General features: G+C 43.3%; 2 protein-coding genes across 7 annotated transcripts, besides 1 other annotated feature; one reads left to right on the top strand and one right to left on the bottom strand.

Moving 5' to 3' along the window:
• The first annotated feature begins 386 nt into the window (after window positions 1-386).
• On the top strand, window positions 387-27369 carry plx (pollux). Of its 5 annotated transcripts, NM_001170040.2 has the most exons (10): window positions 387-802; window positions 1573-1901; window positions 11559-12017; window positions 21716-22473; window positions 22553-22714; window positions 23031-23918; window positions 23974-24116; window positions 24176-24768; window positions 24826-25395; window positions 25463-27369. In NM_001170040.2, exons 2-10 carry the CDS (start codon window positions 1782-1784, stop codon window positions 26486-26488), a joined length of 4719 nt encoding a protein of 1572 aa, NP_001163511.1. In that variant the 5' UTR covers window positions 387-802; window positions 1573-1781; the 3' UTR covers window positions 26489-27369. The 5 variants fall into 5 exon arrangements, with proteins under 5 accessions (NP_001163511.1, NP_001262297.1, NP_730989.2 ...); NM_001275368.1 differs by lacking the exon at window positions 22553-22714 and having other exon boundaries at window positions 1321-1901; NM_169095.3 differs by lacking the exons at window positions 387-802; window positions 1573-1901; window positions 11559-12017 and adding an exon at window positions 17109-17459.
• Window positions 5423-7818, bottom strand: CG2104 (uncharacterized protein). 2 transcript variants are annotated; one of them, NM_001275370.1, is made up of 1 exon: window positions 5423-7818. In NM_001275370.1, exon 1 carries the CDS (start codon window positions 7772-7774, stop codon window positions 6500-6502), a length of 1275 nt encoding a protein of 424 aa, NP_001262299.1. In that variant the 5' UTR covers window positions 7775-7818; the 3' UTR covers window positions 5423-6499. The 2 variants fall into 2 exon arrangements, with proteins under 2 accessions (NP_001262299.1, NP_649575.1); NM_141318.3 differs by having other exon boundaries at window positions 6358-7818.
• Window positions 8149-8424: a mobile genetic element.

A 27369-nucleotide genomic window follows, 5' to 3' on the forward strand; every position in this document is an offset into this window, starting at 1 on the left:
CAAAGTAGTTTGACCAGCGTGGATGGTCACACCAGGCGAGCTTCGATGTGAACGGGTTTGCTTTTATTTTATCTGCACGTCTCCAATAATAATTTACGAGCGGAGAATGAAACATATATATACATCCTCCCATTTGACTTAAAGATTGGTTACAAAATAAATAAATAAGTAATAATTCATTGTCCAATGTGCATATAATATTTAGTTATTAAAGTAAGTACATACTATTATTGAGTGCTTTGAATAAACATGTACGTGAGAACACTTTGCATTTAAATTTTAAATTTGTAGCGCCTGTTATTTACCTCTACCGTCCCTTTGCAACACTGCTTCCCAGTGGCTGGCACTCGCAGAAGAAGAAGCACCTGGCAATCAGCTGTTCCAAACGACAAGACGCGCATTTGTTTGACTTTCAACGGCGGACTCGAAAAAGCGCAAATTGAAATGTGTTGCCGCAAGATTTGCGCACCAGTCTTGTAAGGGCCAATTGCGGCTATAATTTCATCGCCTTTGCTGACAACCCACTTGGCTGGCAGCACGCGCATGCTCGGCAATCGCGATTTATCGGCCGACAGGACGAAGGACGAGACGTAGAGAAATGCTAGGCATCGCGAATTGGAGAAGCGGCAGGAACTCGACTTTCAGTGCTCAGTGCTCAGCGGAATTTGGTGGCATTTCAACGTGTTTTCGGGCGCACCAATCGCCAAAATCAGTATTTATTGTTGCACGCCACCATCCGTGTGTGTGTGTGTGTCGCGTAACGGCGGGTGTGTGAGTGTGTGTGGCGAGGGGCGGCGAAAAGGTATTGGAAACCTTAGAAAGTAGAAAGTTAAAAGTGCCAAGTTAGTGCAAAAGTAAATTCCGACATTGGGGTGACTGCCGTCTCTTTTTTCGCAGTCTGTCTGCTGGTGGTGGCTCGTCCTCTTTCTCCGCCTCCTGCTCCTCCTCCTGCCTCTCAAGCCCATCCTCCGTGCCCCCATCTTCCCATTCTTTCTAAGGCAAAGAAAAATCACAGTGCACGCTCGATAAAGGGAACATGCCAACAGGAAAGTACGTGTTTTGAGAATCCTTACATTGCTGCCTTAATGGTACTGTGAATTTAAAGTTCTTACTAATATTACTACAGTATTGAAACTATCTTTCCTTTGAGAATCTAAATAACTACTTTTGCTTGCCAGTTAACTGTAGCGAGCGCGCACTGTGCATTTTTGTGAATGTGTGAGCCATGAATATGTGAAAAACAAAGACGGCACTGGCTGCGAATAAAAATCAATATTGATAGTAATTTCTCGGATGCTCTCTGCTCCTCCGCTCCTCGAGACCTTCCCACAGGAAGCGCAGTCAGGTGGTCATTGTCCGCTCCAGCGCCCCGGCTGCCCATGCTCCCATTTCCCATCTTTCCCATGTTCCCACTTGCCCATTTTCCGCACTATCCGGCTGCTTTGCCGCCCCCCTTTTTGGGGGTGATTCATTGGGCGCACGAAGTCAGAATTCCATCAGCGACGACTCCCTTCCGCCTGGGAATGTGGAAACGCGGTCGCCATTAAATATTGATTCGATCCTGGACTGCAGCACGCTACGTCAGGAAAACATATACAAAAACGATTAAAGAGCAATTTGCAAAGCGGCCAATAAAATGCAAAGTAAATAAATGGGCCGCAACTCAATTTGACCAGCAATTTTAACAGTTTATCGTTCGGCGAAAGTACACACGCATAAGCCACACTCGAAATTAAATCAAAGTCAATATTGCAACTGAAACAGAAACTGGAACAGTGAAGATGAAAACGCGCCTCGTCTCGCTGACTTTCCGCGGCAGTGCATCCGTGGATCCGCGCTATTCCGCCTCCATGCTGCCGTGGACCATTAACGATATCAGGTCCACGGAGAGCTACACGAAGGTAAATATTACATATATTATTATGAAACAAATAACTCTACATTGGCTTAGAAACTAATTGGGCTAATAGCTCCAGACCGAGCATTTTAATAAGAGGGGCTAAAACAATTTGACTTATAATAACAATTGATTGCTTGCTCTGGCAGTATTATTAAAAATTAAGCTTTATACCCAGACAAATTAAATTTAATTTAACAGCAATTAAGTCTATAAACATCATTAGCATGTCACCAATTCAAATACTTAACATTTGACTCCATATGAACTAAATTGAAATATTGGAATATTTTTAAGTATACCACTGCAATAATTAATTTTTTTTATTGGATTAGCAGTGCATTTAATTTCAAAGAATGCTCACTTGTAATCAAATTGATAAGACACTCAGAATAAAACACAGCCTGCATTGGCAATAGGTTTCAAAAGGAGTTCGAAATAATCAATTTCATAGATGAGCCATCGTGAAGATATTGAATTTGATTTCATTTAAGTCCCCTCCCACCCAAAAAAGCACATTTCTCGTTAATCCAATCAAACATGGAGTGCAGTACACAGATCGCACATGACAGCCATTCACCTCATACTTTAGCAGCCCTTTGGCGAAAACAATTAAAGGCAATTTGCCATTATTACGGCTGGGTAAATCAATTATGTGCCAAGTGAGATTCTGGCAAAATAGCGAACCGAATTTAATTAATAATTTTGTGTTCCATAAAGGATAATTACTGCGATTAGTGACCCATCGGCAGTCGCTCATCGGGTGCTTCGACCCTATAAATAGCACCCAGATAACCGATGACGAACGCAACGGAAAGAAACAACTGGGGGCCCAGTGGAGCCAAGTGGATGGACGCCCCCGCCGTCCGCAGGTGTAACCCAAACAGATTAAGCATACGCCGCGTTGAACACGTGCGACAACAAGTCGCCCGCCCGCCGTCCCCCGCCCCACGCAACCCTTTTTTCCCGGCCCCTTGGGTAATATTATTAGAAGCAGGAAAATTCATTTTGGCAAGTCCGCAATTAGCCAGTCATCAGGGGGTTTGGGTGACTTTCCTTCTCGAGGGCAGTACGTTCGAAAATGTTTGGGAAATATTTCGAGGATGGATAGTAAAATCAAAAAGTAAAGCTTACATATGTAGGTAGAGGATAAACTTAAGTTGATGAATGAATTTCATTCGCCTGAGTTGTGGAAAACTTCTTATTTAATGCGGAAACTGAACGAATTTCTGCAACTGTCGAATTTGATTTGAAAAGTTTATAATCGCCACACTGCTTCCCTGTGCAAAGTGCGAAACCTAAGCAAACAACTTTTGGGACAAGGACACCTTATTTGCCCATTTTGGTTTCGTTTGCGTGTGAGTCCTCTTTGGGGTTCATCTGCTCAGGTGGGGCATTAAGCGAAGACCTTCTACGTGCTGCGACCATGCCCCCAAGGATCTGTGGGGGCATCACAAACGAAATCTGGCGATTGTTGTTGATGCTCATTGAAGGTGCCTGGCGGGCTCGACTGGCCTCAAGCAGCTTGCGCAATCACTTCAACACCAAACTACTTGGCTTGAATCTGTCCAGGGAGATTCCCATTCTTATAAGTATAACGTGGGATAAGGTTTGTGAGTGCTGTGAAAAAATATCGTGGGAGTATCCTTGGACGTGTATTGAGGTGTCCGTTTGTATTCTAGTACTTAGGAGGGGCAATAAAGAGTTTAAGCAAATCTCTGATACCCAATATACCTTTGTAATCCTCTTATGTTATGGGTCAGAACAATTTTACTTTTCTATAGAGTAGTTTTCGTTCTTTGATACCTTTTTTGGTAGAGATGGTAAGATGGTAAAATGGGAAAGTTCCAATCAAAATCCTAAACAATCTAGACCGTTATAACTTTTATATGTTACAATGCAATGAAAATATGAAACACTTGTAATCTATTTACTTAGGATATTTGTGAGTATTTGAATATTTGAAACACGTCTAGTTCTTATAAACTTTGTAGGAAAAGGAAATTTGTATTCATTGTATATTTTAATGATTTGGCGAAGTTTTTCTAATTATTCTTAGCAAGGACAGTAGTGAATCACGTTCTTCAGCTGAACAGAATCAGAGTAGTCATCTGATGTTTTAGTCCTAGAAGCGGCGTACGTCCTAGTACGTCACCCAGCTCGGGCGTATCCTTCCCTCCTTGCGCATTTTCCGTCCTGGGCGCATATCAGTTTCACAAACCATTAGTTCGTGTCCTGCGGCATTTATCCATTCAGCTCTGGTAATCCACTTAGCATCAGTGCTCCAAGAGGCAACCACTACTCGGGCATGGAACAGTCTGCAGTTTGCCTAGTATTCCCTTATTTAAATATTTACTTAAGCCTGCACACTTGTTTATTATAGTTTCTAGTTTTGCCGCACCCCCCCCCCCCCCCTCCGTTTTTGCATTAAGTTGACACATAGCCAACACACAAACGGAGCAAAAGAGACGGCGCTCATTCCGACTCTCCTCATCGGCGTGGTGCGGCGGCTTATTGCTTTATTATGTTAAATAGCGCATGAAAATTATAACAAGCTTCTTGGTTGAATGGATGGCCGGGCCGGTTCGTCGCGCCACGCCCACCCACAGACGTGGAAAACAGAAAGAAAATGCGCCCACTTTGGCGGCGTCACGCAACTTTTACATTTTTGTCAACTTTGGCAGCGCTGAAAAGGGAAAATGTAACTTCATTTGAGTGCAAGTTTTCTATAATACTCTGGGATAACATCTTGGAAGCCTCGAATTTGTCTTGCAATTTGCGAAGAAGATTTATGGCAGTTGGCTGGAGTCTTCACCAAAAGAGTGTTGAATGGAAAACTATTCTTGGATATAAACCAAATATAGTTGTTAGTGGCTAGTCATTGTTGGCATTTGTTGAAACCATTTAGATAGTGCGGTGCGCTGATGATAACACAACCAATGCAAATAGTTGCTTTTGTTCCCTATATTTGAATTATATTGGTTGTAGCTATTAATATTTCCCAAGTAAGCAATTAGGATAATAAAGGGACCTTGGGACTCTTATAGCCTTGTAAATGGATCTAAAATTTCAGTCTGTAGTTTGTAATGAAGTGACATATAACTTGTACAGCCTATATAATAGCAGATATAAGGTATGTAAACTTCTTTTCAATTTCAATCTTATCCAATCGTCTGAACTATATTTCCGCAAATAAGGAATGCAAGTTTATTAAGTCTAAAAATATATATATTTTCATAGCTTTTTTGGTGACAACATAGCTTATTTTACATATTTTCTATGTTTTCATTATATATTGGCAGATTTGGAAAGGTACTCACATTTGACTTGCCACAGTCAGCGCCTGTTGTTCTTCTTGCATTTAAACTAAAGATCATAAAAATTATTCTGGAAAGAATTTTATTCAAATGAAAAAATGTAAACCCTTTCAAATTCAAAAATGCAAACTTTTTGCTAGCAAAGGTTTTTTAACTGAGAAAGTGTTAAAAGTTAAGATTAATATCATAAATAATAAAATGTAGTTTTGTAAATCGTTAGAATTTTGACCATCGTCAGTTTATTGCCGTCTGCTATAAATCAAGTTTTATACGCACTTGGCCAACATCGAGGCTTCAACGTATGTATTTACTGTAAATTGGGGAATTCTAATCCACAAAGAATGTGAGGGATGCCCGCTTGGTTCACCCAGAGCATTCCCCTTCGATACATTTGGTTAGCACGATTGCGGCCTGCCAAGGATTTCAGGTAGTGGGCCTCCCAATTGTCCTCCCCACCGAGTTCCATCCCCTTGCTATGTTGGCGCGTGCTGGTGGCCCATTGACGTCACAACGCCAGGGAGTTGAGTTAAGCGATGGGGCTGAAGAGGAAAAATCAATACGCAGCTTGTTTCATTTTCATTTCCATTTTCCCAACACGCCTCTGCTGCGGCGCTGTTGTTGCTGTTGCTGTTACCGCCGCTTCAATTGTTGCCACTCTAGCTGTTTTGCCACCTCCTGCTCGGGAAGTCACTCAAGTCGCGTTGGTAATCCGCTTTTGGTCGAGTCACTTGAGTCGCGTCACTCCCCTAGTCCCCCAACCCAGAGTTTGCTTTCTTCTCTGCAGTGGCATAAATGCCTTCGCACTTCATCGTCATCCCCATCGCCATCGCCGTCGCCAGCCCGCTGTCCTCGAGCTCTTCGGTGGCTCACGCGGCGTATGCGTTATATTCCTGGCGGATACACACTAAGCTTGTGCCACATAGCCAGGCCACTGCATTCCAGTTGGCTGCTGTTTTGCCTCGCATGATGGAAGTCGGTTTCGTGGTCTGCTGATCTTTGGACCCATGTATGCCATCTGCGGTCTCTTGACGTCGTTGCTATGCTGCACATTGCAGATTGCTGATGTTGCTTCCGGATATTCGTGCAGATGACACACATAATATTCGCATTACACGAAGCTGGAATATTTCTTCATTTCGGTATAGTATTTGCCATCATTGTTTACTATTGGATAAATGTGCTTATAGTTATTGACAAACAGATACTTTGCAAACGAAAAATTGACTATGATAGAGCATTCGATTTTGAATATTTAGATATTGCACCAATCACAAAACCCCTAATTTTAAAACGCGTTCTTGCTGGTGGCCGTACAATCATCCAACCAAGTGGGCAGATGGACACTAACGCCGCTGAGAGATGTACATTCGCTGCCCAGGGAGAGGCCACTGTTGGACATGCAGTCGCTGGAGGTCTCCTCCACTTTGGCCTTCTTCCTGGCACTATCGTTCTGTTCCGATCTGGAAATGGAGGGGGTGCCGCTTCTCGAAGTAAGGTCCTGGTCCTGATCCTGGTCGTCTGGATCCTCCGCCATCTGTCGGCGCAGCGGAGACTTCACTCCCATACGAGCGCTTCCCAGATGCCGGCCAGATTTGTCCTCCTCGAAGGACATCAGTTCACCAAAGCGCAGGGCATTCAGGTTGTCAATGTCCATAAGGATGTCCTCCATGTACATGAACATCAGACTACGATGGATCTTCGTCCACGAGGACAGGGCGGCCAGACTCCACAGCTGGCTGGAGTGGCGGGCAAAGGTGCCGACGTTGGTGGTTGCCATGTGGCCCACACAATTGATCAGCATGTACGCGTCCCTGTACTTGGCAATGGTGTCCTCGTCCAGCATCTTTTTTGGGGAGAAAGGTGCCTCGTGGCACAACTGTGCGAATCCCCAAACGAATGGCACAAACTGAAACTTATCCAGCGAGTATCCACCATGCCAGTTGGACGAGTTCACGGAATAGGTTACCTGCAGGCGGCGCACAAAGTGCAAGTAGCGATCGAATAGAACCAAAGCCGAGGCGGCCAGGTCCTGTTCCTTATCGAGGATCTCGGCCTTAAAGAGGGCGCACACGAAAAACAGGAAGCTCAGCTCGTGCCCGGTCCCGTACTCGATTTTGGCGGAGCTGCCGAAGGAGCCCGATAAATACACGCCCAGCTCGTTGACGTGTCTGCACTTGCTGGAGGGCACCGCCTTCTCCACAATCTTGTATATGTCCCTTAGCATGCCGTGCGCCCAGCGTCTGTAGCTCTTGGTTCGTGAATCCATATTGGCACCTAGAACGAGCGGCGCCGGAGAATTGGCCACAATCATGGAGTCCAGCTGTTCGAAGATGGTCGTCAGTCGCTTGATGTTCTTACTGATTGGAAACAAGTCGGTGTTCCGGATTCCCTGTATCTCGGCGCTCACATCGTTCAAGTACGTGATCAGTGTAAAGTACGCCCTTGAGGCTAGCCAGGCTTCCATGTCCGAACTGGACTGCACCCGGCACACGGGTCCTATGTTGCTTCTCCGGAAGAAGGCGGCCACCCGCTTGGGATTCACCTCACTCTGCGGCTCCATCTCCTTGAGTTTCTACAGTCTGTATTTGTGTCAATGGTTTTCAGGTTGTCATGTGCTTGAAAATCGAGTGCTATAACAACTGTTTCAATAGCCTCACAAAACTAAAACCTATTTTACATACATTTAGGGTAAATATTTATCTCATTTTTAAAACTCCTTGATAATTGAGTTAGATGCCGTTTTTATTTATATTGATCTTTATTTAAAAATGATAACTACTACGCTTTAGTACCCATTTAAAGCTTGAAATATATTCTTAAAATGTGTTGAACCCTTTTTTTTTTAATAATAATGAAGAGAAAAGGATTTTCCAATTAATAATAATAAAGAGAATAGGATTTTCAAATTAAATTAAAAACAATAGATATCATTAAAGTCATGTTCCCCGGCTATCAGATACCCATTACTCAGCACTATAGTGGAAGTGCGAACGAGAAGTTTAAAAATTTGTCTAACATATTGAAAGGAATTATTGTACAAAATATCTATATCTCTGAATCTCTGCATGCCTAATTCCAACTTTATAGCTTTTATAGTTCCTGAAAGGTCGACGTTCATACGGACGGACAGAGGGACATCCCAAGATCGACTCGTCTATTGATCCTGATGAAGAATATTAAGTATAGGGTACTTTATAGGGTCGCTTCTTTAACTCTAAGAGTAACGGGTATAAATAAGATATATATCTATAAGATACGCTCAGTACGACGCAGCAATTGTGCTGTATGTGATGCAAGAGTAGCGAGAAGTTTCCCCATCCCTTAGCAAGAACCTTTAATGACCACTTACGATAAATAATAAGGTGCGGATGGAGTTGCCCCCTTATATAAGCTTACCCTTATTCTTTGGAGTGACCCTGTGGATAGTTAGGGCCATATTTCATAGCTGGCGACTCGCTATTAAGACGTCAGAAGTAACAACAGCAGAACAACAGTTACTGCAGTTAAAGCTAATTATAATGCTAAGCTGCGCCAACGTTCACAACAACAACAATGATAACAACAACAACGACATAATGCAGTGCAATGAACAATTGTAGACAATTTATTAGGCAACAGTCACCACATCAACAACAACAACAAAAACAACGAACAGCAGCTGGGGCACGCAAATGTAATGGAAAAACAGTTAGATCGTATAAATCACGGGGAAAAAACACGCGACTTCTGCTCCTGGCAACGATTCTAATGACAACAACAAACGGGCAAATGTAACAACAACGTGCAAAGGCAAGTGCAAAGGCAAATGCAAATGCAAAAACAGTAACTTCATTCCCCAGCTGTTTTTGAAATGACGCTAACTGCACTTCAAAGCAAATGAATATGTGTGGGTGGACCATAGAGCGATACAATTAAAAAATCAAAAAGATCTTAAAATTGCCTGTTCATTTTTACTCAACATTATGCTTACATTATTTATTGGGTATTTATTTATCATGAACATCGCTAAAGAAATAATACACTGCACTTTTGAATAGTTCATCAACAATTGGTCCACCCTAACATGCACTTATGTACACTGCTCGGCTCGAAAGTAAATGCACCTGGGAACGTGACTGCATCAAGTATGAGACTTGATTCCAATTAGGAATCGCGAAGAAAGGGGGAGAGTACCCAAAGAATGGCCAAAAGAGGTCAAGCAGTCAATTGTTCCAGCCAGTGAAAAGATTACGTATACGCAGTGTGCCACATAACAATTAGGGAAAACAATTTGAAAAGAAGAATATACAACTTAATAATAATAGAAAACTAAAAATAAAATGAAGAGTTCCATTATGTTGTAAATGTAACCTACTAATTATCATAAAAATGGCATCTAAAGGATATTTTCCAAGGTTGCCGAGTGAATACAATTTAAAACCCATTTGATATAAAAGGTAAATGGTAGAAAGGCTATTCTATTTTAAAATTACAATTTACCAGACAACAAAGCCTTTGCAAAACCCTCAATTCGATACTCAATAAACGAAGAGAGGCATTGCCTGTGATGGACAGCATGAATCCTTCGTCAAGTGTCAAAGGAAATTAATTAAATTTAAAATGTCATGCCAGGGTGAATGACTTGCTTTTAACTCTGGTCGTACGTTAGGTATTTTCCTTTTAATTTGAATTTAATGGATGGGTGCTTTAACAAAAAGTTGAGCTCTTACCAAGTCAAGACCCTCGTTACAAATTGTCATTTGCAACATCATAAGGCGTCTTATTTCTCAACTCCTTCTTTACGATTTACGAACTTTAAAACTGAAAAATAAAAGGGTTTTCTAGTTTCATTGGAAATCGTGTTAACTGTTTGTTTAGCCTACCGATATACCAGAAAGAACAGATTGCAAGAAGTAAGAAGTAAGTCGTCTGCAATCTTTAAAGCAGTAGACTGCTTGTTAGTGCAGTGGATTTCTGCGTGAAAAGTGCTTCTGCATCTCTCTCGCACTTACTTTAGCACAGTAAGAGGTATCTGATAGTCGAAGCACTCGGATAAACCGTATTTTAGTTTTTTATTAATTATCTAGACATCTTATCAAATACAATAAGTCAAATTTAAAAATCAATAAATTGTTCATCTCTTAGGGCCCTAAAAGCGCGCATTAGATTCAGGATAAGTTCAACTTATTCTGTTTTGTTATTCCCTTACTTGGCTAAAAAGTTTCCCTTTCTTTTTTAGTTGACTAAGTTAACGCCCATCTCATGAGCACGCCCACACACTTTCGAACCTGGGAAGAACTTTGCTTTTATTTTAATTTAATTTGCGAAGGAAAAGTTTCCATTTCCAGGCGATAATGAACGCCTTCATTTGTTCACCCTTTCTGAAGGTTGATTGCTCTTGCTTTTTGTGAGATGCTTGCAATTGGCGAAATGATTATTTATTATTATTAATTATTTAATAAATTATACATTTCGACATTTTTTGCATAACAACGTTTTAATTTAGAAATTCTCGCAGTCTCTGACTGACGTGTGTGTGTGTAAGTGTTGTATGTGTGTTATATATTTCAATTTTTCCTATTTGCAAAACCTTTGACAACAGCAAACTTGTGGGGAAACGAGAAATGCCGTCCCAATAGGGGTGAAAAACACAACGACCTGCTTTCTGCCAACTACAGCTACCACTACAACTACAACAACACCAAGGCAGCCACAACAACGACACACCCAACAGTGGGCACAACCCAATTTCCGCCCCCCGGTCGACCCATTCCCTTCAGAGAAACCATTCGGCTCAGAGTGTCGACACTCCCTAGTTACCGGGCTTTAGTTGTTAGCATAAAAAAGGGCCAAGAACAGAGGGAAAAACGGCAAAGCAAAAAGAAGGCAAATGAGTAGGAGGCGGAAATGCGCCGGGGCCGGAAATGGAGCAGCCGCCATGTTGGCAGGCATGTCATGTTGTCGTTGTCCTCGTTGTCACGAATGCGCGTTTCCTCCAGCCGCTCTCCCGCTCTCATTGCGCGCCATCCCTTTCTACTTGTGCATGCAAGTATGTAAACTGATTAAAAGAAATTTTATATTGTTAATCTGCTTCGCGTAGTGGAAACATTCTAGTGAATTATGAACAACGTGCAGTTATCCCCACTTTACCCGTTTCTCAGGCTTATTTTACAACACAATCGGGATTACTTTTGCTAAAAAATAAATTGTTAAAAATCACAATGTTGCTAATAAGAGTAAATAATAATCATATACTTTAAACTATTTTATATGTATGCTATCTTCTTCTTAGGGTAGTGTAAATAAGCCAACTAAATATTTAAGTATGACATCAATCTTAAACTCATGCAAATCCTCCCTTGCAGTTGTCTGTGGGCATCGAGAACGGCATCCTGGAGTCGTACAACTCGGACTTTGAGCTGCAGTTCAGTCATCCCCTGAAGCATATCGTCGGCATGTGCCGCATCATCCACAAGCCGCAGGCGAAGAGCATCGGCAACGGCTTTCTGCAGCTGAAGTCTAGTGCTGGCCAGACGTCGTCCTCCTCGGCAGTCGCATCCTCGATGGGCGGCGCAGCCAGCAGCTCGCTGACCGGAAACGGACTGCGCCACACACTGACCGCATCCACGTCGTACGGCTCCCTCTCCTCCAGCGCGGCGTGTGCTTATCAGCTGCAGTTGCAGCAGTCGGCGGAGGCATCCGCGGAGCAGCCGCAAAACTTCATGGAGTTCCAGGGACCCATCACCGGGCTGGTCTACTTGCTGAAGGATCCCAAGGATCCGCTGCTGCACATCTATCTGTTCGAGTGCGAGGCCGTCGAGGAGGTAAGTGGAGGCCCCCATTCCAGATCCCTAATTCCCGCTCCCGGCCAGAAGACGGATGGGTAAAGTTGTAGACAGTTTTAGTCGACATTGTGTCAGTTGTCTGTCCTCCGGCATTTGCTTTTCTCACAATCTCACAATCTCTGCCATTTTGAGGGGAAAGTGAACTGAACCGAGCATCACGAATGTGTGTGTGCGGACAGTTTGTGGCCTTTTGAAACGCTCTCGTATGGAAATGTTTAGAAAACTTGCCACACAATAGTTTCCACATAAAAACTGCTTGGATTATATGGCAGAGAACGTGCAGGAAATGCCCCAAAAGGATTTTGCGGCTTTAGCAGCCACCATAATAAATTTGGATGCCTAACAAGCGACTGCCTCGGGTTGCACAAATGTGGCATAATTCTAATTGTTTCAGGTTAAGTTGGTTAAGATGCACAAAGGGGTTACCTACAACGTTGATCAAGCAAGCAAATCCCTGTCCCGTAAATAATATTTAACTTGTAACTTAATTTCTATTTAATTTATATTTGTAATACCTTTCAAACTTTAGGTGTCCAGTAACCTTTTAAACTAAATGAAATATTTTGGCATTTAAACCAATAGAATTTCTCCTTTTTCAACTATTTAACTACTTCGTTTTAGTTGGTCCTCAATCTTTTTCGTCTACGTGTCTAATAAAATAAGAGGTTTCCTTTTCTCAGTACTCTCCATTCTGAATAAACTAACCATCCGTTACTGATACGTTCTAAACCTCCTTTATATCCTCCTTCCAATCCTCCTTCCCAAGTGCATTTACCCTAAAGTTATGAGTGAGTTACTGCATAAAGCACACTAAATTCACCCAAAGATAGCTTCATTCATATGGCCTGCTGCTTCGAGTCTATTGAAAATGGAACTTATCAAGCATGAGTTTACCCAGATGTCTGAGCCCAGCACGCCATAAATTGACTTCCGTTTGCATTTCTAATTAATCCAGTTGGGTCAGTAGAGACCCGAAAGAAGCATTACATTAAATTAGGACTGCTTCGCATGACCTTCTGCAACATACACGCAAAAGGTTAATTCCGAACCAACGGACCAAGAGCAAATCCACTTCTACGCTTTGCCAAGTGGAGCGGTCACGCCCCCTTCGGTGCCAAAACAATGGGGTAAAAAATTAAATGCCAGTTTTGGCCAAAAGTGCTGGTGCTGCAAGTTAGAGCAAACTCAATTTGTTGCTCCTAAAGTTAAATGAATGTTAGAAAATGTTTAAAGCTTTCGGTTGGTGTTCTTGCCTCTCTGCTTTAAATCTCCTCATGGAGCGTTTCCACTTAATTTCATCGTAATTGGTAGAGAATTTTTCGCGAGAGCTGTTGTTGGTTTATTGCATGTCAAAAGCATTTTAAGCCATGCGTTTTGGCCGTGATGTTGACTGGGCTTGATTGTTGATAGTGGGTTTTGGGTTGGTGGTGTCAGCGCTGGCGTTGCCCGGGAGTTTTATTGAGCCTCAGTTTCCAGCTGGTTTGATTCACAATATCTGGGTCAGTCGCCTTAAACCCCCAACAAATTTCGATGGCATGTTAAAGAACAATGCAGGTCGACATAAACAAAGTATTAATGTGATTCTAAAGTAGCTAGGTTTTCAACTGCACACTCCTTGGAAATCTAAAATTTTAATTTGCCTATACTTCGATATATCGACATATTCGCCTATATACTGCGATATTCTAATTGTGGCTTATACATGTAGACATTCATATTGTATTGAACTTAAACTAGTTTATTGAAATGCCAATAGCTTTATGTTTTCATTGAATGTGAATCTTCTTCGTAGCTAGATAGTTCTGTTAATCATATTTATATGATAAATATATATCATATTTATATACTCTATATTTATGAGCAGTTGTTGCCCAACTTAACTTGTATTAATACACCAACTCTCCCTTTGAGTGTAATAAGTGAAATTCCTACCTCTGTCTAAACTAAGCTACTGCAGAAGATGAAGTGAAGCGAACGCAGAAAGCGAAGCTCCCACATAATTGGCCCACTGTGGTCAACCTGCTGGCAATCGTTTCGCCGATTGAGCCACTAATTGAAGCCATTAGGCGCAGAGATAAACGCGCTTTGCTCCGCAAACCCTTTAGCTTTCAAAGCAAAAAGGAAACCCATTACGCAAATGCTGAAAAAATAACGGCTAATTGCGAGGCGCCAAGTGTTGGCAGTGACATACTTTCGGGGGCAGGGACAGTGGCAAATGTGGTGGAGATGTGGTCCTCGGCGGCACTTAAACCACATCATAAGCTCGTAAATATTTAAAGCCTTTGTCCGCTCCCACCTGCGCAATGTCCTTGTGCATCATTAGCAGGTGGGTCCTTTGCTAAATGACGCATGGCGCAAGGCTGCCATTCGCCCGTTTAGACACCGAGCTTATTGTCCTTGCTCCCACAGGACGGCAAAAGGTCCTTCGAGAGCCGAATGTCAGTGGCGGTCGTGGTTCTGGTCGTGACCATCGACATGAACTTCTGCCTCGCCGGCTGAACAGCTCGGCTGGATTAACAAGAAACTAATCGAGTGAGGAGCTGGCAACCTTTCAAACATGCTTTGAGCATGCCATCGTCATGTTCATGCTCATGAAGAGCAAACGATTGGAGTGTCCAGATCGTCTACATAATGCACTGAAAAGGCCTTAAAAGTACACAATCACATACCATTCTGCAATAAACTTTGGCACTAGATAACTTTTGAAGGCGATATTGAACGTTTAGAGTATCCGCCTGCCCCGAAAGCCGCTCTTGCCGACAGATAATTGGCTTTCACTTTTATTTCCTCGAATCGCATGCAAAATATTGCCTCCTTCCGTTTGCGAAGGAAAACTTGGCAAGCCCGCCCGGTGAACAAATTCAATTTGTCGCACATCGGGGAAGGAAGAAGCCTTTTATGCCATGATTAGATTAGAGTCCGTCCCATCCCCATCCCCTTCACTTGGTTTTTAGTTTGGGCCGCCACTCGGTTCTTGGTCCTTTGTGGCAGAGCCAAATTGCTTTTGCATTCACTTGCCTCACTTTCTGTTTATTATTCTCATTTATCTATAGGTAAAATACATGTTTCAGTTTTAGTTATTACAAGTTTCGGTATGAAACGATTATGAGTTGAATTTGCTAAAGCTAACGCTCATAGAATAATAACAAATATTGATAACTAAAAGTGAAAAACAAGCAAATATTTTTCAAACATACATACATATATGCCTGATTTTAGTAATCAAGCTATTCATATTCATTTATTATTCATTAACCATTTTTTTTTAGGTTTTTATCTGCGTTAATATCTTGCGGTAATGTTTTTCGTTGAGCTCAAAAAAATGACTTGCTTGGTGCTTAAAAACATCGCAAATAAAATCAGAAATAAATTCTTGCAGCACTTACGCGTTGAGTTACAGCCTAAAAGTAAAAAACAACAATAAATCTGAGATCAGTGCACACGCTTAATTTTTAAAATTTTCCAATATCAATAGACACATTCCACATTCCTTGTATTAAGCCTTTACACGAAAACTATAATGTAAACGCAACTTTGATATTGTTTTTGATTGGGCATCGATTTTGGCTAATCACTTTGTCATTTTAGCGGCATGTGTTGTGTTTACCATGGTCGCTTGCCCAATGCACGTCTGTAATTTATGATCTTGTTTGCCACATGAAGTATGCGCCGTGTGGTCCGTTTGACACTCTCTCTCTCTCTCTCTCTCTCTCTCTCTCTCTCGCTGGCTTTCTCTCTCTCTCTCTCTCTCTCTCTCTCTTTCGCTCTATTTCGACTCTCGGCAGCACCCGCATATATCTTCTTCAATTTCGATTTCACATGCGCATGTCGCTATATCGCTATATCGCTATATTGCCGCATTGTCAGTCGCATTTCTCATATGGGAATTACTGGACATCAGTTGACAGAGGGCAATTGAATCGTGTGCGCACTCCGCTTGCGAGTTGCTCACAAAAAACGTATTGAACCGGCGCATATTAAAATAAATATCCACAGACCCCCAAAACAATGCGCACATAATTAAACGTGGAGCATCGATAATAACCGAATCAACAAGAAATTAGTGAAATGGGCAGAAAGTAAACTTGTTTACACTTGCTCACGAAAAAACGGAAAGTGATTGGCAAAAAAAAAAAACAGAGCGTTTCGAAAACAAAAATAAATCAGTTACTTAAACGCGTCAGCGAAATTCGAAAAGCAAAACAGTGTATATATATATATATATATATATATGTATCTCCACATGTGTAAATCATATAGAATTGTGCTTATTTCTGTCTGTTTTGGCCATTCTGTTGTTTGTTTTATCCGCTTAATTGAAGAATCTTGGACAGGCATAGCCAGGCAATTGAGTTTCATTTTTGGTATCTAAGAAATGAACTTACATAAGCTGATCTCAGCATTTACCACACAAAAATAAACAATGTCCTAAATATCGCACAGTTGCAAAGTGCCACTGCAAACAACTCGGAAATCAAGTCAAGCAAAGTCAATTAACGCGGCAATTAGATAGACGGATAAACAAATGACCGTATAGCGCTATTTAAAAACTGCCTTACTATCGGTACTGGGTATACTTGTTCCATGTGTTGTATCTGCAAGTGCAGCTCAGGGAATTTGTGTACCTACTACAATGATTTATCGCCAGCCAAGCGCAGCAGACAGTACTTTGACCCCTTCTGTATCGAAGAATATCGAATATAATGATATATCCCTCTAACAGCTGATCGATCGCAGATGCTCGTTCGCAATTCGAAAATACTTTCGTTGGTCGCGAGAATCCGTTCGTTCGCTCCGTTCGCATTTGTCGCCGCCTTTCGATGGTCACTTCACACTAAACGAGCCTCGCGAACGGTCGTAAAAGCTGTTCGCTGGCGATTTACGTGATCTTTCGGTCGTCGAGCTGAAATCTGAATATATATATTCTATACTATCCGTACTAAATACCAAATAGATAGGGCAAAAGCCCAATGCAGTGAAGAATCGGTTTAAAATGTCTATAAATTAATAAGTGTTCAATGCAAACAAAACAACCAGTTACAAATCGATTATATCTCAAAGAAATTATTTAAATAATATACCAACTGATAATAGATGTGTTTGTGATCTACTGGGATGTAGAAATTATTCAAGCAGCTTTATTGTGATAAAACGATGGCAACCATGGAAAACGTGTGATAGTCGTACAAAACCTCATAGTACAAGGTTTGAGAACTAGACATTTGTGATACAAGAAACCGCAGCTGTGAAAAGAGAGTTGCGAAAGTAAGTTGTGATAACCGAACACATAGAGCAACCACTGGCAGTCAGTGCATCCGGCGGATAGGAAAGTATCTCAAGATGTTCACTGTGCCGTTTCACCGGGACACCATCCTGACCACCTCCGTCAGCGATGCATCGGTGCTCAACAAGAGTCGGGCCGTATGTAGAGATTGGGATCCAGTATCCAGTATATTCCGTATATTCCTATTCCGTATTGCCCGCATCGAACCACTAACCCCTAAATTGAGCTTGTGTAATTTGTTTCTATGATGTACTGTTTACTTGCTGCCTGCCTTTTGTTTGTCGTCTTATGCAATGGTTTGTTATGCATGCACTGCTGCGATTGCTTTGTTCTTTTGTTTTCCAACTAATTGCAGCGTTTAGGCCAAGTTAGAAGTCGGCTCCCTCGCTTTTTTTCCATGCCAATTGATTTACCCTTGAAATTGTCTTCCCATCTCGTCAATAATGAATGAATGCTCTGTGCCATTTCTTTTCACCTCTCACGTTTGACTCTTATTGAAACTTAAACGGCCAGAGACAATTCCCATGTAAATGCCTCGGATATTCTATTCAGCGGATTACCATATAAAGTGCTTTTCCTTAGCACCCCCGTAGTCTTCAGTTTTGTGTCAAATTAAATTCCGTGCTGATGCCAAAAAAAAAGGCTGAGTGGGGTGGTGCCCAGGAGCCCAGTTTCCGTTGTAGGCGCCAGGAAAAGTTGTTCGAATTCGTCCTTTATGCGCCACTTGACCATGGCCATGGCGACTTTATTGGCCCTGGTGTCCAAGAGGACGTCGCCATTGGGACAAACACTTTGGGTGGCTTTAACTTTTCAGCCGAGTCGATTGTTCACTTCTGATGGGCATCAAAAGTTAAAAGTTGCACAAACCCGTTTGGAGAGCTGAAAAAAATAAAAAAAACACACTAGCGGTGAAAAATTTCGAGCGAAAATGTGTCAAGTGGATGAACCGATAAAAAAAAAAAAAAAAAATTTAGCTGCAGCTGCCTTAAAATATTGAAAATGTATATATTGTGCATATTGCCTAAGTACAATAAAATGAAATATGAAGTAGTTAGATAGATAGACATGTTAAATGATAACTGGTGATTACGTTTCTAGCTAACTACGTTACAAGCTCTGGATAAAAGCTACCTTTAATGAAGAAAGGGGCATATAATTAAATAAAATTTCAGTTGAATTAGAGGCTTTTCGAAACCGGTCACAAATTGCCGGGCTATATAATATAAAATTATCTGCTTCGAGTGGTTTAGCAAGGGAATTAAATCGCAATTTGAGCTGAATGCTAAAGTCTGCCATAAAGTATTATTAACCTCGAGCATTTCGCCAGCTTTCAAATCTTAAAATGCAGTTCATTTAGCGTAGTTTTCCCATACATGTAGATGTATATAGTACGAATTAGCACAAGATACACATCGCTTTTGGGGATGTTTGGATAGTCGATGATAAACACATAACAATAAACACCTTTGTGTGCCCAAATGGGCCGGAACTAATGTCCACAAACCGAACCGGATCGAACCAATTGGCAGGGAAATGGGAAACGCGTATGCATGTGTCTTGACCTTAAAGCGCTCTAAACCGAATGCAAAGTCAGTTTGATGAAACGAGCTGGCCATGGCGATTTGGGCTGAATTTATACGTCCTTTTGGAGGAACTAAGTTCAACAAACGCAGTTCATGTGGCTTTTTACCATTCACGAGGAGCACTGACAATTTCAAATTGCATAAAAAGTCATAAAACAGCTAACGAGCGCCGATAACAGCGAACTGACGGGAAAAACACGGGCAAAAACACTACATATGTACATATATGTATGTACATTGATATATAGATATGACATGTGCAAAAACGCACATAAAACATGAAACATTAAATATGGTAGTTCAGGCATGTGACAAAATCTGTAAGATATAGATATACATAGATATATAGATATGACATGTGCAAAAACGCACATAAAACATGAAACATTAAATATGGTAGTTCAGGCATGTGACAAAATCTGTAAGAACCATGGTATTTCATGGAATATTTGATTTATGGCGCAAATTGGTATCCCAATTCTTTGGGACTGACCCACACAAAGGATTAAATTTGCATGGTTACATTTATGTGTATGCTATCTAAACTCACTTATTACTTATATTTACTATTAGGTATTAAAGTATATATTATTCAGTTCCTGATTCAGTCGACATACACACAAAGACTTTCTTTCTATTGATATAATATCAATTTGAATACTATTACTTAAAACGCTTGTGTGTTAACCCCATTTTAAGTTAATATTATTAAGACATGTTCAATTCAAAACAGTTGGAGCACAAAAAAAATTAGCCATAAAATCGCTGGCGATTATAAACGCGTGCGATTTGTGTGCGAATCGCGTGTAATTTGACTTTGTCGTCGCTGCTGCCTGTCGAGGTTATAGCTCTGAGTCTCGGGCAGATTAGACCCCTTCGATTCGACCTTATAACTATATGCACATTGCTAGCAAAAAGCAATGCAACACCAGCAGTAGTGCAACACGTAAAAATGAAGGAACAGACAGAGTCATCAAGTGAAACGCGAAGTGAGGCGAACGTGACGTTGAATTGAATTCCTGCGAACAGTTTTCATTGTTTTTTCCGTTTTGTTTAAACAATAATAATAAAAAAGGGAAACACCCATGCATATATTGTCAGACCGTTTTGAAAAACACGCGTGCCGCAGAAATCATAAGCTATATGTATGTACAGCAGAGGTCATTATGTTAGCCAATAAGTTTGATTTTTGCTTTGCTTTATATATTAAACTAAGTGGTTGTATAGTGGAAAATAAATGAAAATCACAGTTACAGTTCAAAACTTTGTCTTCTTATTTCGATGCATTAGTTTTTTACCATGCTTATATATCTTTAAGACTCATTCGATCCAAAACTTCTTCCAACGGATAGTTCATGTTAATACTCCAACCAGTAAATAATTTTCTACACAATTTAGTTCTATTATTGTGACCGCCACTGTAGCGCAACACATACATATATTCAAAATGTGTCTATTGGTCAACTTGTTCTGCAGATGTCGTCACGATCACTCGCGCAACGACTGATCACGAGGAAGAAGAAGAGGGGGTCCCAAAATTAGAATGAAAATTTAAATCAATTTAGGAAGATAACTTTTTCATTTGTTCTTGTCGTGTGTCTGTCCGACTTTGTGCCCTAAAATTGCCGATAAGTGACAATTAGTTGTGGTCCACACTAATGTATCTACGAGATATATACATGTGTGTGTGTGTGAGTTCGCGAACGCATCTGATGGACAGCTGCATCAGCCGGGGAGTGGGTTGACATTGGACTTTTAGCTTGCTGGCACCCGCCAAAATCACTTCTGGCACCCGTTCAATGCAAAAACTGGGACGACGTGCGGAATGCCCGATCTCTCTCGTCCACGGAGCGCCCTAGAGCCTCCTCTCCGGCCAGCGGGAGTGCAGTGCATCATCATCACGCCGGGAGCAGCTGATGCATCCGATGATGCAGCTTGCGAGCAGACATTGCGTCGGCATGAGCACTGAACATGTTCACCGTGAGTCACCACCAAGTATCCCAGTTTTATCTCGGTTTACTGGTGACTTATTATCCTCATCCGTTGTACTTCGCATTTCCACCGGGTTCCCTTTGTGGGCTTGCAAGGATAGACACCTCACCCGTAGATAATCATGCTTTCATGAATGATTGATGCCTTAGTTGAGTGGGATCGCCTCTATTTTTAAAATATTCTTAAGAATTCTATTTTAGTGAGTTCCGCAGAACACTTAATTTTAAATAATTAATAATTAAATTGAGTCTGCAGCTGTAGGTAGACATAAACGTAATCTTTCAAGTGAAAAGATAACTTTATAAAAACCTAAATTGCAGATCTCAGGAATTCATAAACATTTGTCTGGTCTTGTTTGTTTTGCTTGGAGTTACACAACATAAGCGCACTAGAGAGAACGTCTTGATCCACCCGAAACGACTGAAATTTTCATGAATCTCGTAATAAACTCCATAGTTCCCCATATATTTTCCAAAAAGCAGTCAAGCTGCATTATCCCAGTTACGATGCGGTCATAGACGAAATTATGAGGGGATGTCCGGCAAACTTTGCGCTCCTTGCAAGACATCAAAAGCATCTCCCAGGAACCCTTAAGTGGCAGGACCACAAAAAACGGTCATAAACTCAAGGGTAGTAAAACTCCAAGGGCGGAAGAATGAATGGGGGACAGAAGGGACACTTCGGGACATCGAGTCATCCATCAAATTGAGCTAACTTTTGGTTTGGTTCCAACTGCACGTTTTTAACTCTCTCCTCAAATCCCAGATTAATAAAAGCTGAGTGTCTAACCGGTGTTTTCGTATGCGAATCTCTTGCAGATGGCCGAATTGATGCACCAGATGCGAGATCCCGCCCACACGCTGGGAGGTTCCGTGGGCAGCATTCCGCAGACGCTGATCGGTGGCGGAGGAGGCAGCCACGGAAACTCCAATGGAGCGCTGAACGGAATCCACGCCACGCCCGCCACGAATCTGAAGATGAGCGAGGCAATGCGCAACGCTCAGCACGACACCAGCCCCAATCCAGTCAGCTCTAAGATGAAGGCCTCCAAATCGTACACCCATGGCCTGAGTAGCTCCTCGGGCACGGTGAACATTCCCACGTCCACGTCGGCCCAGAGCAATCTCTCCCTGCTAGCGGACATCTCGCCGAACCACACGCACTTCTTCGAGGTGATGTACGTGGGCAAGATCCGGGTGTCCCAGAAGCGGGTGCCCAACACCTTCATAGACGACGCCCTGCCCAAGTTCAAGGCGTACGATGCCCAGCGCCTGAGACTTCTCCAGAATCGCAAGATGTCTCTCAGCAGTGAGGGTGGTGTGGGCATTGAAGCGAAACCCAGCAGCTCCCTCAAGAGTCACGATTTGAAGGAGGAGGACGAGGAGGAGCAGGAGCAGCACAAGGGGCATGACGATTCACAGGATTCACAGGCCAAGCCCTTGGTGCAACTACAGCTGACGGGCGCCGAGGAAGGAGCTGCCCCGCGACCCCTGGAGGACAACAAGGAGAACAAGTCCCCGGAGAAACGGCCCCTGCTGCGAGGTCAGAGTCAAATCGAACTGGGCCATAAGGAGCAGTAAGTATCCCGTCATTCGAGTACCTTTTCCCCTGACATTTCGACCAACAACTTCTCCGTCTTGCCGAAAACCCCAAAGCTCCGACGGCTCCCAGCCATTAGCAGCCAATAGCCAACTGGAGGCGCCCAACGTCATTGTAAACAAGCAGCCCACGCCGCCCAGGGATCAGGGTGTGGGCACTGGGACCGCTTCCGCTTCTGCGGGTCCCAGTCAACTGCATCCCAATTATGCGATGGATAAGTAAGTGGCACCTAGGCCAGCAATCCCGTCGCATGTTCGTTTTCGATTTCGTTTCTTGGTTTTTGTTTCCAAAACTTTTTCTTTAAGATGTCTGAAAAGCTTAAGTAATTGGCTATCAAGACTCTCAGGGAAGTGAATGCCAAAATAGTTTTGCCTGCGATCTCTCGATAGCGTATCCTTTTTCATTTGTTTCGCTTGCCCAGTAGCACCCATCGCTTCCGTCCTTTTATAGTTGCATGTCACCGCCTGAAGCACTTAGAACTTGAATCACTGAAATATGTTCCAAGCTATAAACTAACGCACCCTTTTTTTTTAGCATACCCAAGCAGAGGGATCGCTCCGCCTCGCAAGGCTGCATTCCGCCGTATGTGGAGCAGAACCGGACGATGGTGTTCCTAGTGGGACGATGCGATCTCCGACTCATCTCGCCCGATCGCAAGCAGGTTCTGCTCTACAAGGACTTCAAGGACGTGGCCAGCTGTGTGCACGGCCAGAAGTCGCTGGATCACTTTGGTATTATCTGCAGGGAGCTGAACAACGATGGCTACATTGGCTACGTGTTCAAGTGCCAGTCGGAACATGTGTGTGATGACATAGTGGCCGCCATTGCTCAGGCCTTCGACACCTGCGCGGAGCAGAAGAAGAAGCAGGATACCCAAATCTTTAGCTGCGAGCACTGCCCGATGCTTTGGTACCACAAACTGTGCACTGACGTCGAGGGCCTTTCCGAGAAGAAGACCCAGGCCCTGATCCTGCGCCGAATCGAGACTCTAAGCGACGACGAGCAGGAGATTGTCTGGGCCAAGTTCTGTGGCTCTGAGAAGACCAACTCTCCGGTGGCCGAGCAAAATCAGTTTCTGATGATGCTGCTCAGGGCGCACTGCGAGTCCAGACAGCAGAGACATGTCCACGACACCGCAGAGAACCGGTCGGAGTTCCTTAACCAATATCTCGGTGGCAGCACCATATTCATGAAGGCCAAGCGCTCGCTTACCAACTCCTTTGATAATCTCCTCAAGCGTAAGCCCTCCAAGGATGACATTGCTGTGCCGTCGCACAACTTGAGGGACATCAGGGAGGGATCTGCCGAGCCGCTGGGCACCCAGTCACCTCCCGAGGGCTTCCGATCGCGATCGAACACGGTGGGAGCTAGTCCCAGCAGCAAGCCCACAGCTGAGCAACTGAAGAGTCCCATGATGGATATGTAAGTAAATAATTTTATGTTCTGTTGAAATCCACTAACATCTTCCACTGCATAGATTCATCAAGGTGGGCAATAGTCCCAAAGAGGCGGAAACACATCAGGGCTCCTGGCGTCAGGCCATACTTAATAGTGTAGTGACACCATCCAAGGGTCTGGATAGTGAGGTTCCCACCGAGTTTCTGTCGCCCATGCGAAAGCGTAAGTTATTCCTATATCCTCCACATTTGTTCATGACTAATAATAAATTGATTTGATAGCTGCCAAGCGTGGTAAGCGGGATGCGGCGGAGCTGAGGGAACTGTGGCGCACTGCCATTAGGCAGACTATAATGCTGAACCGCATGGAGACGGAGAACGCCATGTTGCAGGCACGGCAGAATGAGAACGAGCTAAAGCGCATTAAACTGGACTACGAGGAGATTGTACCCTGCGACAAGCAGCTAATCGAGCGATGGGAGCAGATCATTGAGCGCAACTCCACACAGATAGGCAACAAGAAGGATCCCAAAGTCCTGGGCCACGCCATTCGCACCGGAGTACCGCGATCGAAGCGCGGCGATGTCTGGACCTTCCTGGCTGAGCAGCATTCCATGAACACGGCACCGGTGGACACAAAGCGATTCCCCAACTTCAATACACCGTATCACATGCTGCTGAAACACCTTACTGAGCATCAGCATGCGATTTTCATTGATCTGGGCAGGACTTTTCCTAATCACCAGTTCTACAAGGATCCGCTTGGTCTCGGCCAGTTGTCGCTGTTTAACCTGCTGAAGGCGTACTCCATTCTAGATCCGGAATTAGGGTACTGCCAGGGTCTGGGCTTCATCTGCGGCGTCTTACTCCTGCATGTGAGTTTTCTTAATCGAATTCCATAAAGAACACTAACTAAATGTTGTTTTTTCCAGTGCGATGAAGCCAATTCATTTCAACTGCTGAAGCACCTAATGTTTCGCCGTAATATGCGCACGAAATACCTGCCGGACATGAAAAAGTTTCAACTGCAGCTGTATCAGCTCTCCCGATTGGTCAAGGATCATCTGCCAGATCTCTACGTGTGGCTCGATCAGAACGATGTCTCGCCCACTTTGTATGCGGCTCCATGGATCCTCACCGTCTTTAGCTCACAGTTTCCGCTGGGATTCGTGGCCCGCGTCTTTGATCTGCTCTTCCTGGAATCCTCCGATGTAATCTTTAAGTTTGCCATTGCCTTGCTCTCCGTGCACAAGCAGCAACTACTGGCCAAGGATAACTTCGAAGAGATTATGGACTATCTGAAGACCGTGGTGCCAAAGATGGAGCACACGTGCATGGAGCAAATTATGAAGCTGGTCTTTAGCATGGACATTGGAAAGCAGCTTGCCGAATACAAAGTGGAGTACAATGTGCTTCAGGAGGAGATTACCACCACTAACCATCACCTAGAAATGCTTAACCGGGAGAAGACGCAGAACCAGCATCTAGAGCAGCAGTTGCAGGTATTGTTTTAAAACTTACATTAAGTTAGAAAAATAACGCTAATTGTTTTATTTATATTTTGTGTAGTTTGCTCAATCTTCGATTGCTCAGCTGGAGACGACTCGTTCCTCACAGCAAGCTCAGATAACCACGCTGCAATCGCAGGTCCAGTCTCTGGAGCTAACCATCCAAACGCTGGGTCGCTACGTTGGCCAACTGGTGGAACACAATCCCGACCTGGAACTACCAAACGAGGTGCGGCGCATGCTCCAGCAGCTGGACGACTTGGACCGTCAGCGTCGGAAGCCCATATTCACCGAACGCAAGATCGGCAAATCCGTTTCCGTCAACAGTCACTTGGGGTTTCCTCTCAAGGTGCTCGAAGAGCTGACCGAAAGAGACGAACTTGGTTCGCCACAAAAGCAGAAGAAGGAGAAGACACCTTTTTTTGAGCAGTTGCGTCAGCAGCAGCAACAGCATCGCCTCAACGGCGGCGGCCAGTCATCTAATGTCGGTGAGTCAGGGTCCCCGACTCCACCTTCGCGACCCAATCGCCTGCTGGACAATGCCAGCGCTCGGACCGTCATGCAAGTGAAACTGGATGAGCTGAAGCTGCCGGAGCACGTGGATAAGTTCGTAGCAAATATCAAAAGTCCCTTGGAGGTAGATTCTGGCGTAGGCACGCCCCTCAGCCCGCCCAGCACAGCGAGTAACAGCAGCGGAGGAAGCATATTCAGCCGCATGGGCTATCGGACAACGCCCCCAGCCCTTTCCCCGCTGGCCCAGCGACAAAGTTATGGCGTGGCAATTACCACAGCACCATGCCCGCAGCACATGGAGGAGGTGGCGCCCGCAACGACAATGGCTGTAATGCCTCAGGAGGATGTCGAGGAGCCGCAGCCCATGCATCCGCTCAGCATGGTCGGGGGCGATGTTAACGTACGCTTCAAGGGCACCACGCAGCTCAAATCCATACGTCCGGTGCACCACATGCGTGCGATCCCGCTGGGTGGAGTACAGCATCCATCCAGCACGGAGCCCGCGGTGCGAGTGGCTCCCGTGCCCGTGGAGCTGGCCCCACCGGCGGCCACTGCGACCACCGGTCGCAGCTAACGGTTCTGATTTATTGGGAAACTGCTGCGCGGATTTTACCGCGATTAAGGCCCGCCGGCAGAACGGGCAGCTTTCAAACCCAACGCTACTCATAACCTCTTCTGTTGCGGCTTAGATACGATTAACCCAACCTATAAGATACAAACTTAAACTTCGTTTTCAAATTGTGTGTATGTGTCGATGTGCGCACAAAATGTTGCCATAGATATTGCACCGGAAGTTATGCAATCGTTATAAACTGATGACCCAAAAAATTAGACGAGTATAGATGCTTATAGGAATAAATTGGATACTGCTTTTTCAAGGTTTTATAAATTTGGCTACCGCATCAAAATCGAAGCTTATAACCTTAGGCAAAATCAAAAGGCATTACTGAGTCTGTAGTTTGTTTAAGTTTTCTCCTACTTTTAACATAACATTTAACGAATTTACTTAGAAGTTTACTTGTTGATTTTCGTGTTTCTTGAGTTCTAGACCATTAGTTCTTAATGTTATTTTTAGTTTACCTTTATTTGTACATTTCACGCAGGGTTTCACTTTGCAATGTAAACTAAAAGCAAATACCTAATGTATAAAATGATGATACTTGCTTGTACATTGTTCTTGACTAGGATACAACTTTCTGAAATCTCTTTTGTTATGCTTATGATTATGGTATTTGGATTGTATTGATTGTTTACATATACATATATGCGATTATGAACTATAAAAAATACAAAAATACAAGCAAAGGAAAAAATAATTGATTTTGTGTAAAGTACTTAAATATTGCTTAGCGGGACGGTTTTTATCAGGCGTCCTGAGTTTGTGTAGCTGATTTCTGTTAGCATATGAGTAAAACCAACAATTACATGAAAACAAAATAAAGTCATAAATTATTT

Source organism: Drosophila melanogaster, chromosome 3R, assembly GCF_000001215.4.
Source record: "Drosophila melanogaster chromosome 3R".
Lineage (NCBI taxonomy): Eukaryota > Metazoa > Arthropoda > Insecta > Diptera > Drosophilidae > Drosophila > Drosophila melanogaster.

What these genes read in the sequence shown, in the direction of transcription:
- plx (NM_001170040.2), top strand. Translation starts at nt 1,782, where the DNA reads ATGAAAACGCGCCTCGTCTCGCTGACTTTCCGCGGCAGTGCATCCGTG. An exon ending in CCACGGAGAGCTACACGAAG is followed by an intron (nt 1,902 to 11,558) that starts GTAAATATTACA and finishes CCTCCCTTGCAG; the next exon opens with TTGTCTGTGGGCATCGAGAA. An exon ending in CCCAATTATGCGATGGATAA is followed by an intron (nt 22,715 to 23,030) that starts GTAAGTGGCACC and finishes CTTTTTTTTTAG; the next exon opens with CATACCCAAGCAGAGGGATC.
- CG2104 (NM_001275370.1), bottom strand. Translation starts at nt 7,774, where the DNA reads ATGGAGCCGCAGAGTGAGGTGAATCCCAAGCGGGTGGCCGCCTTCTTC.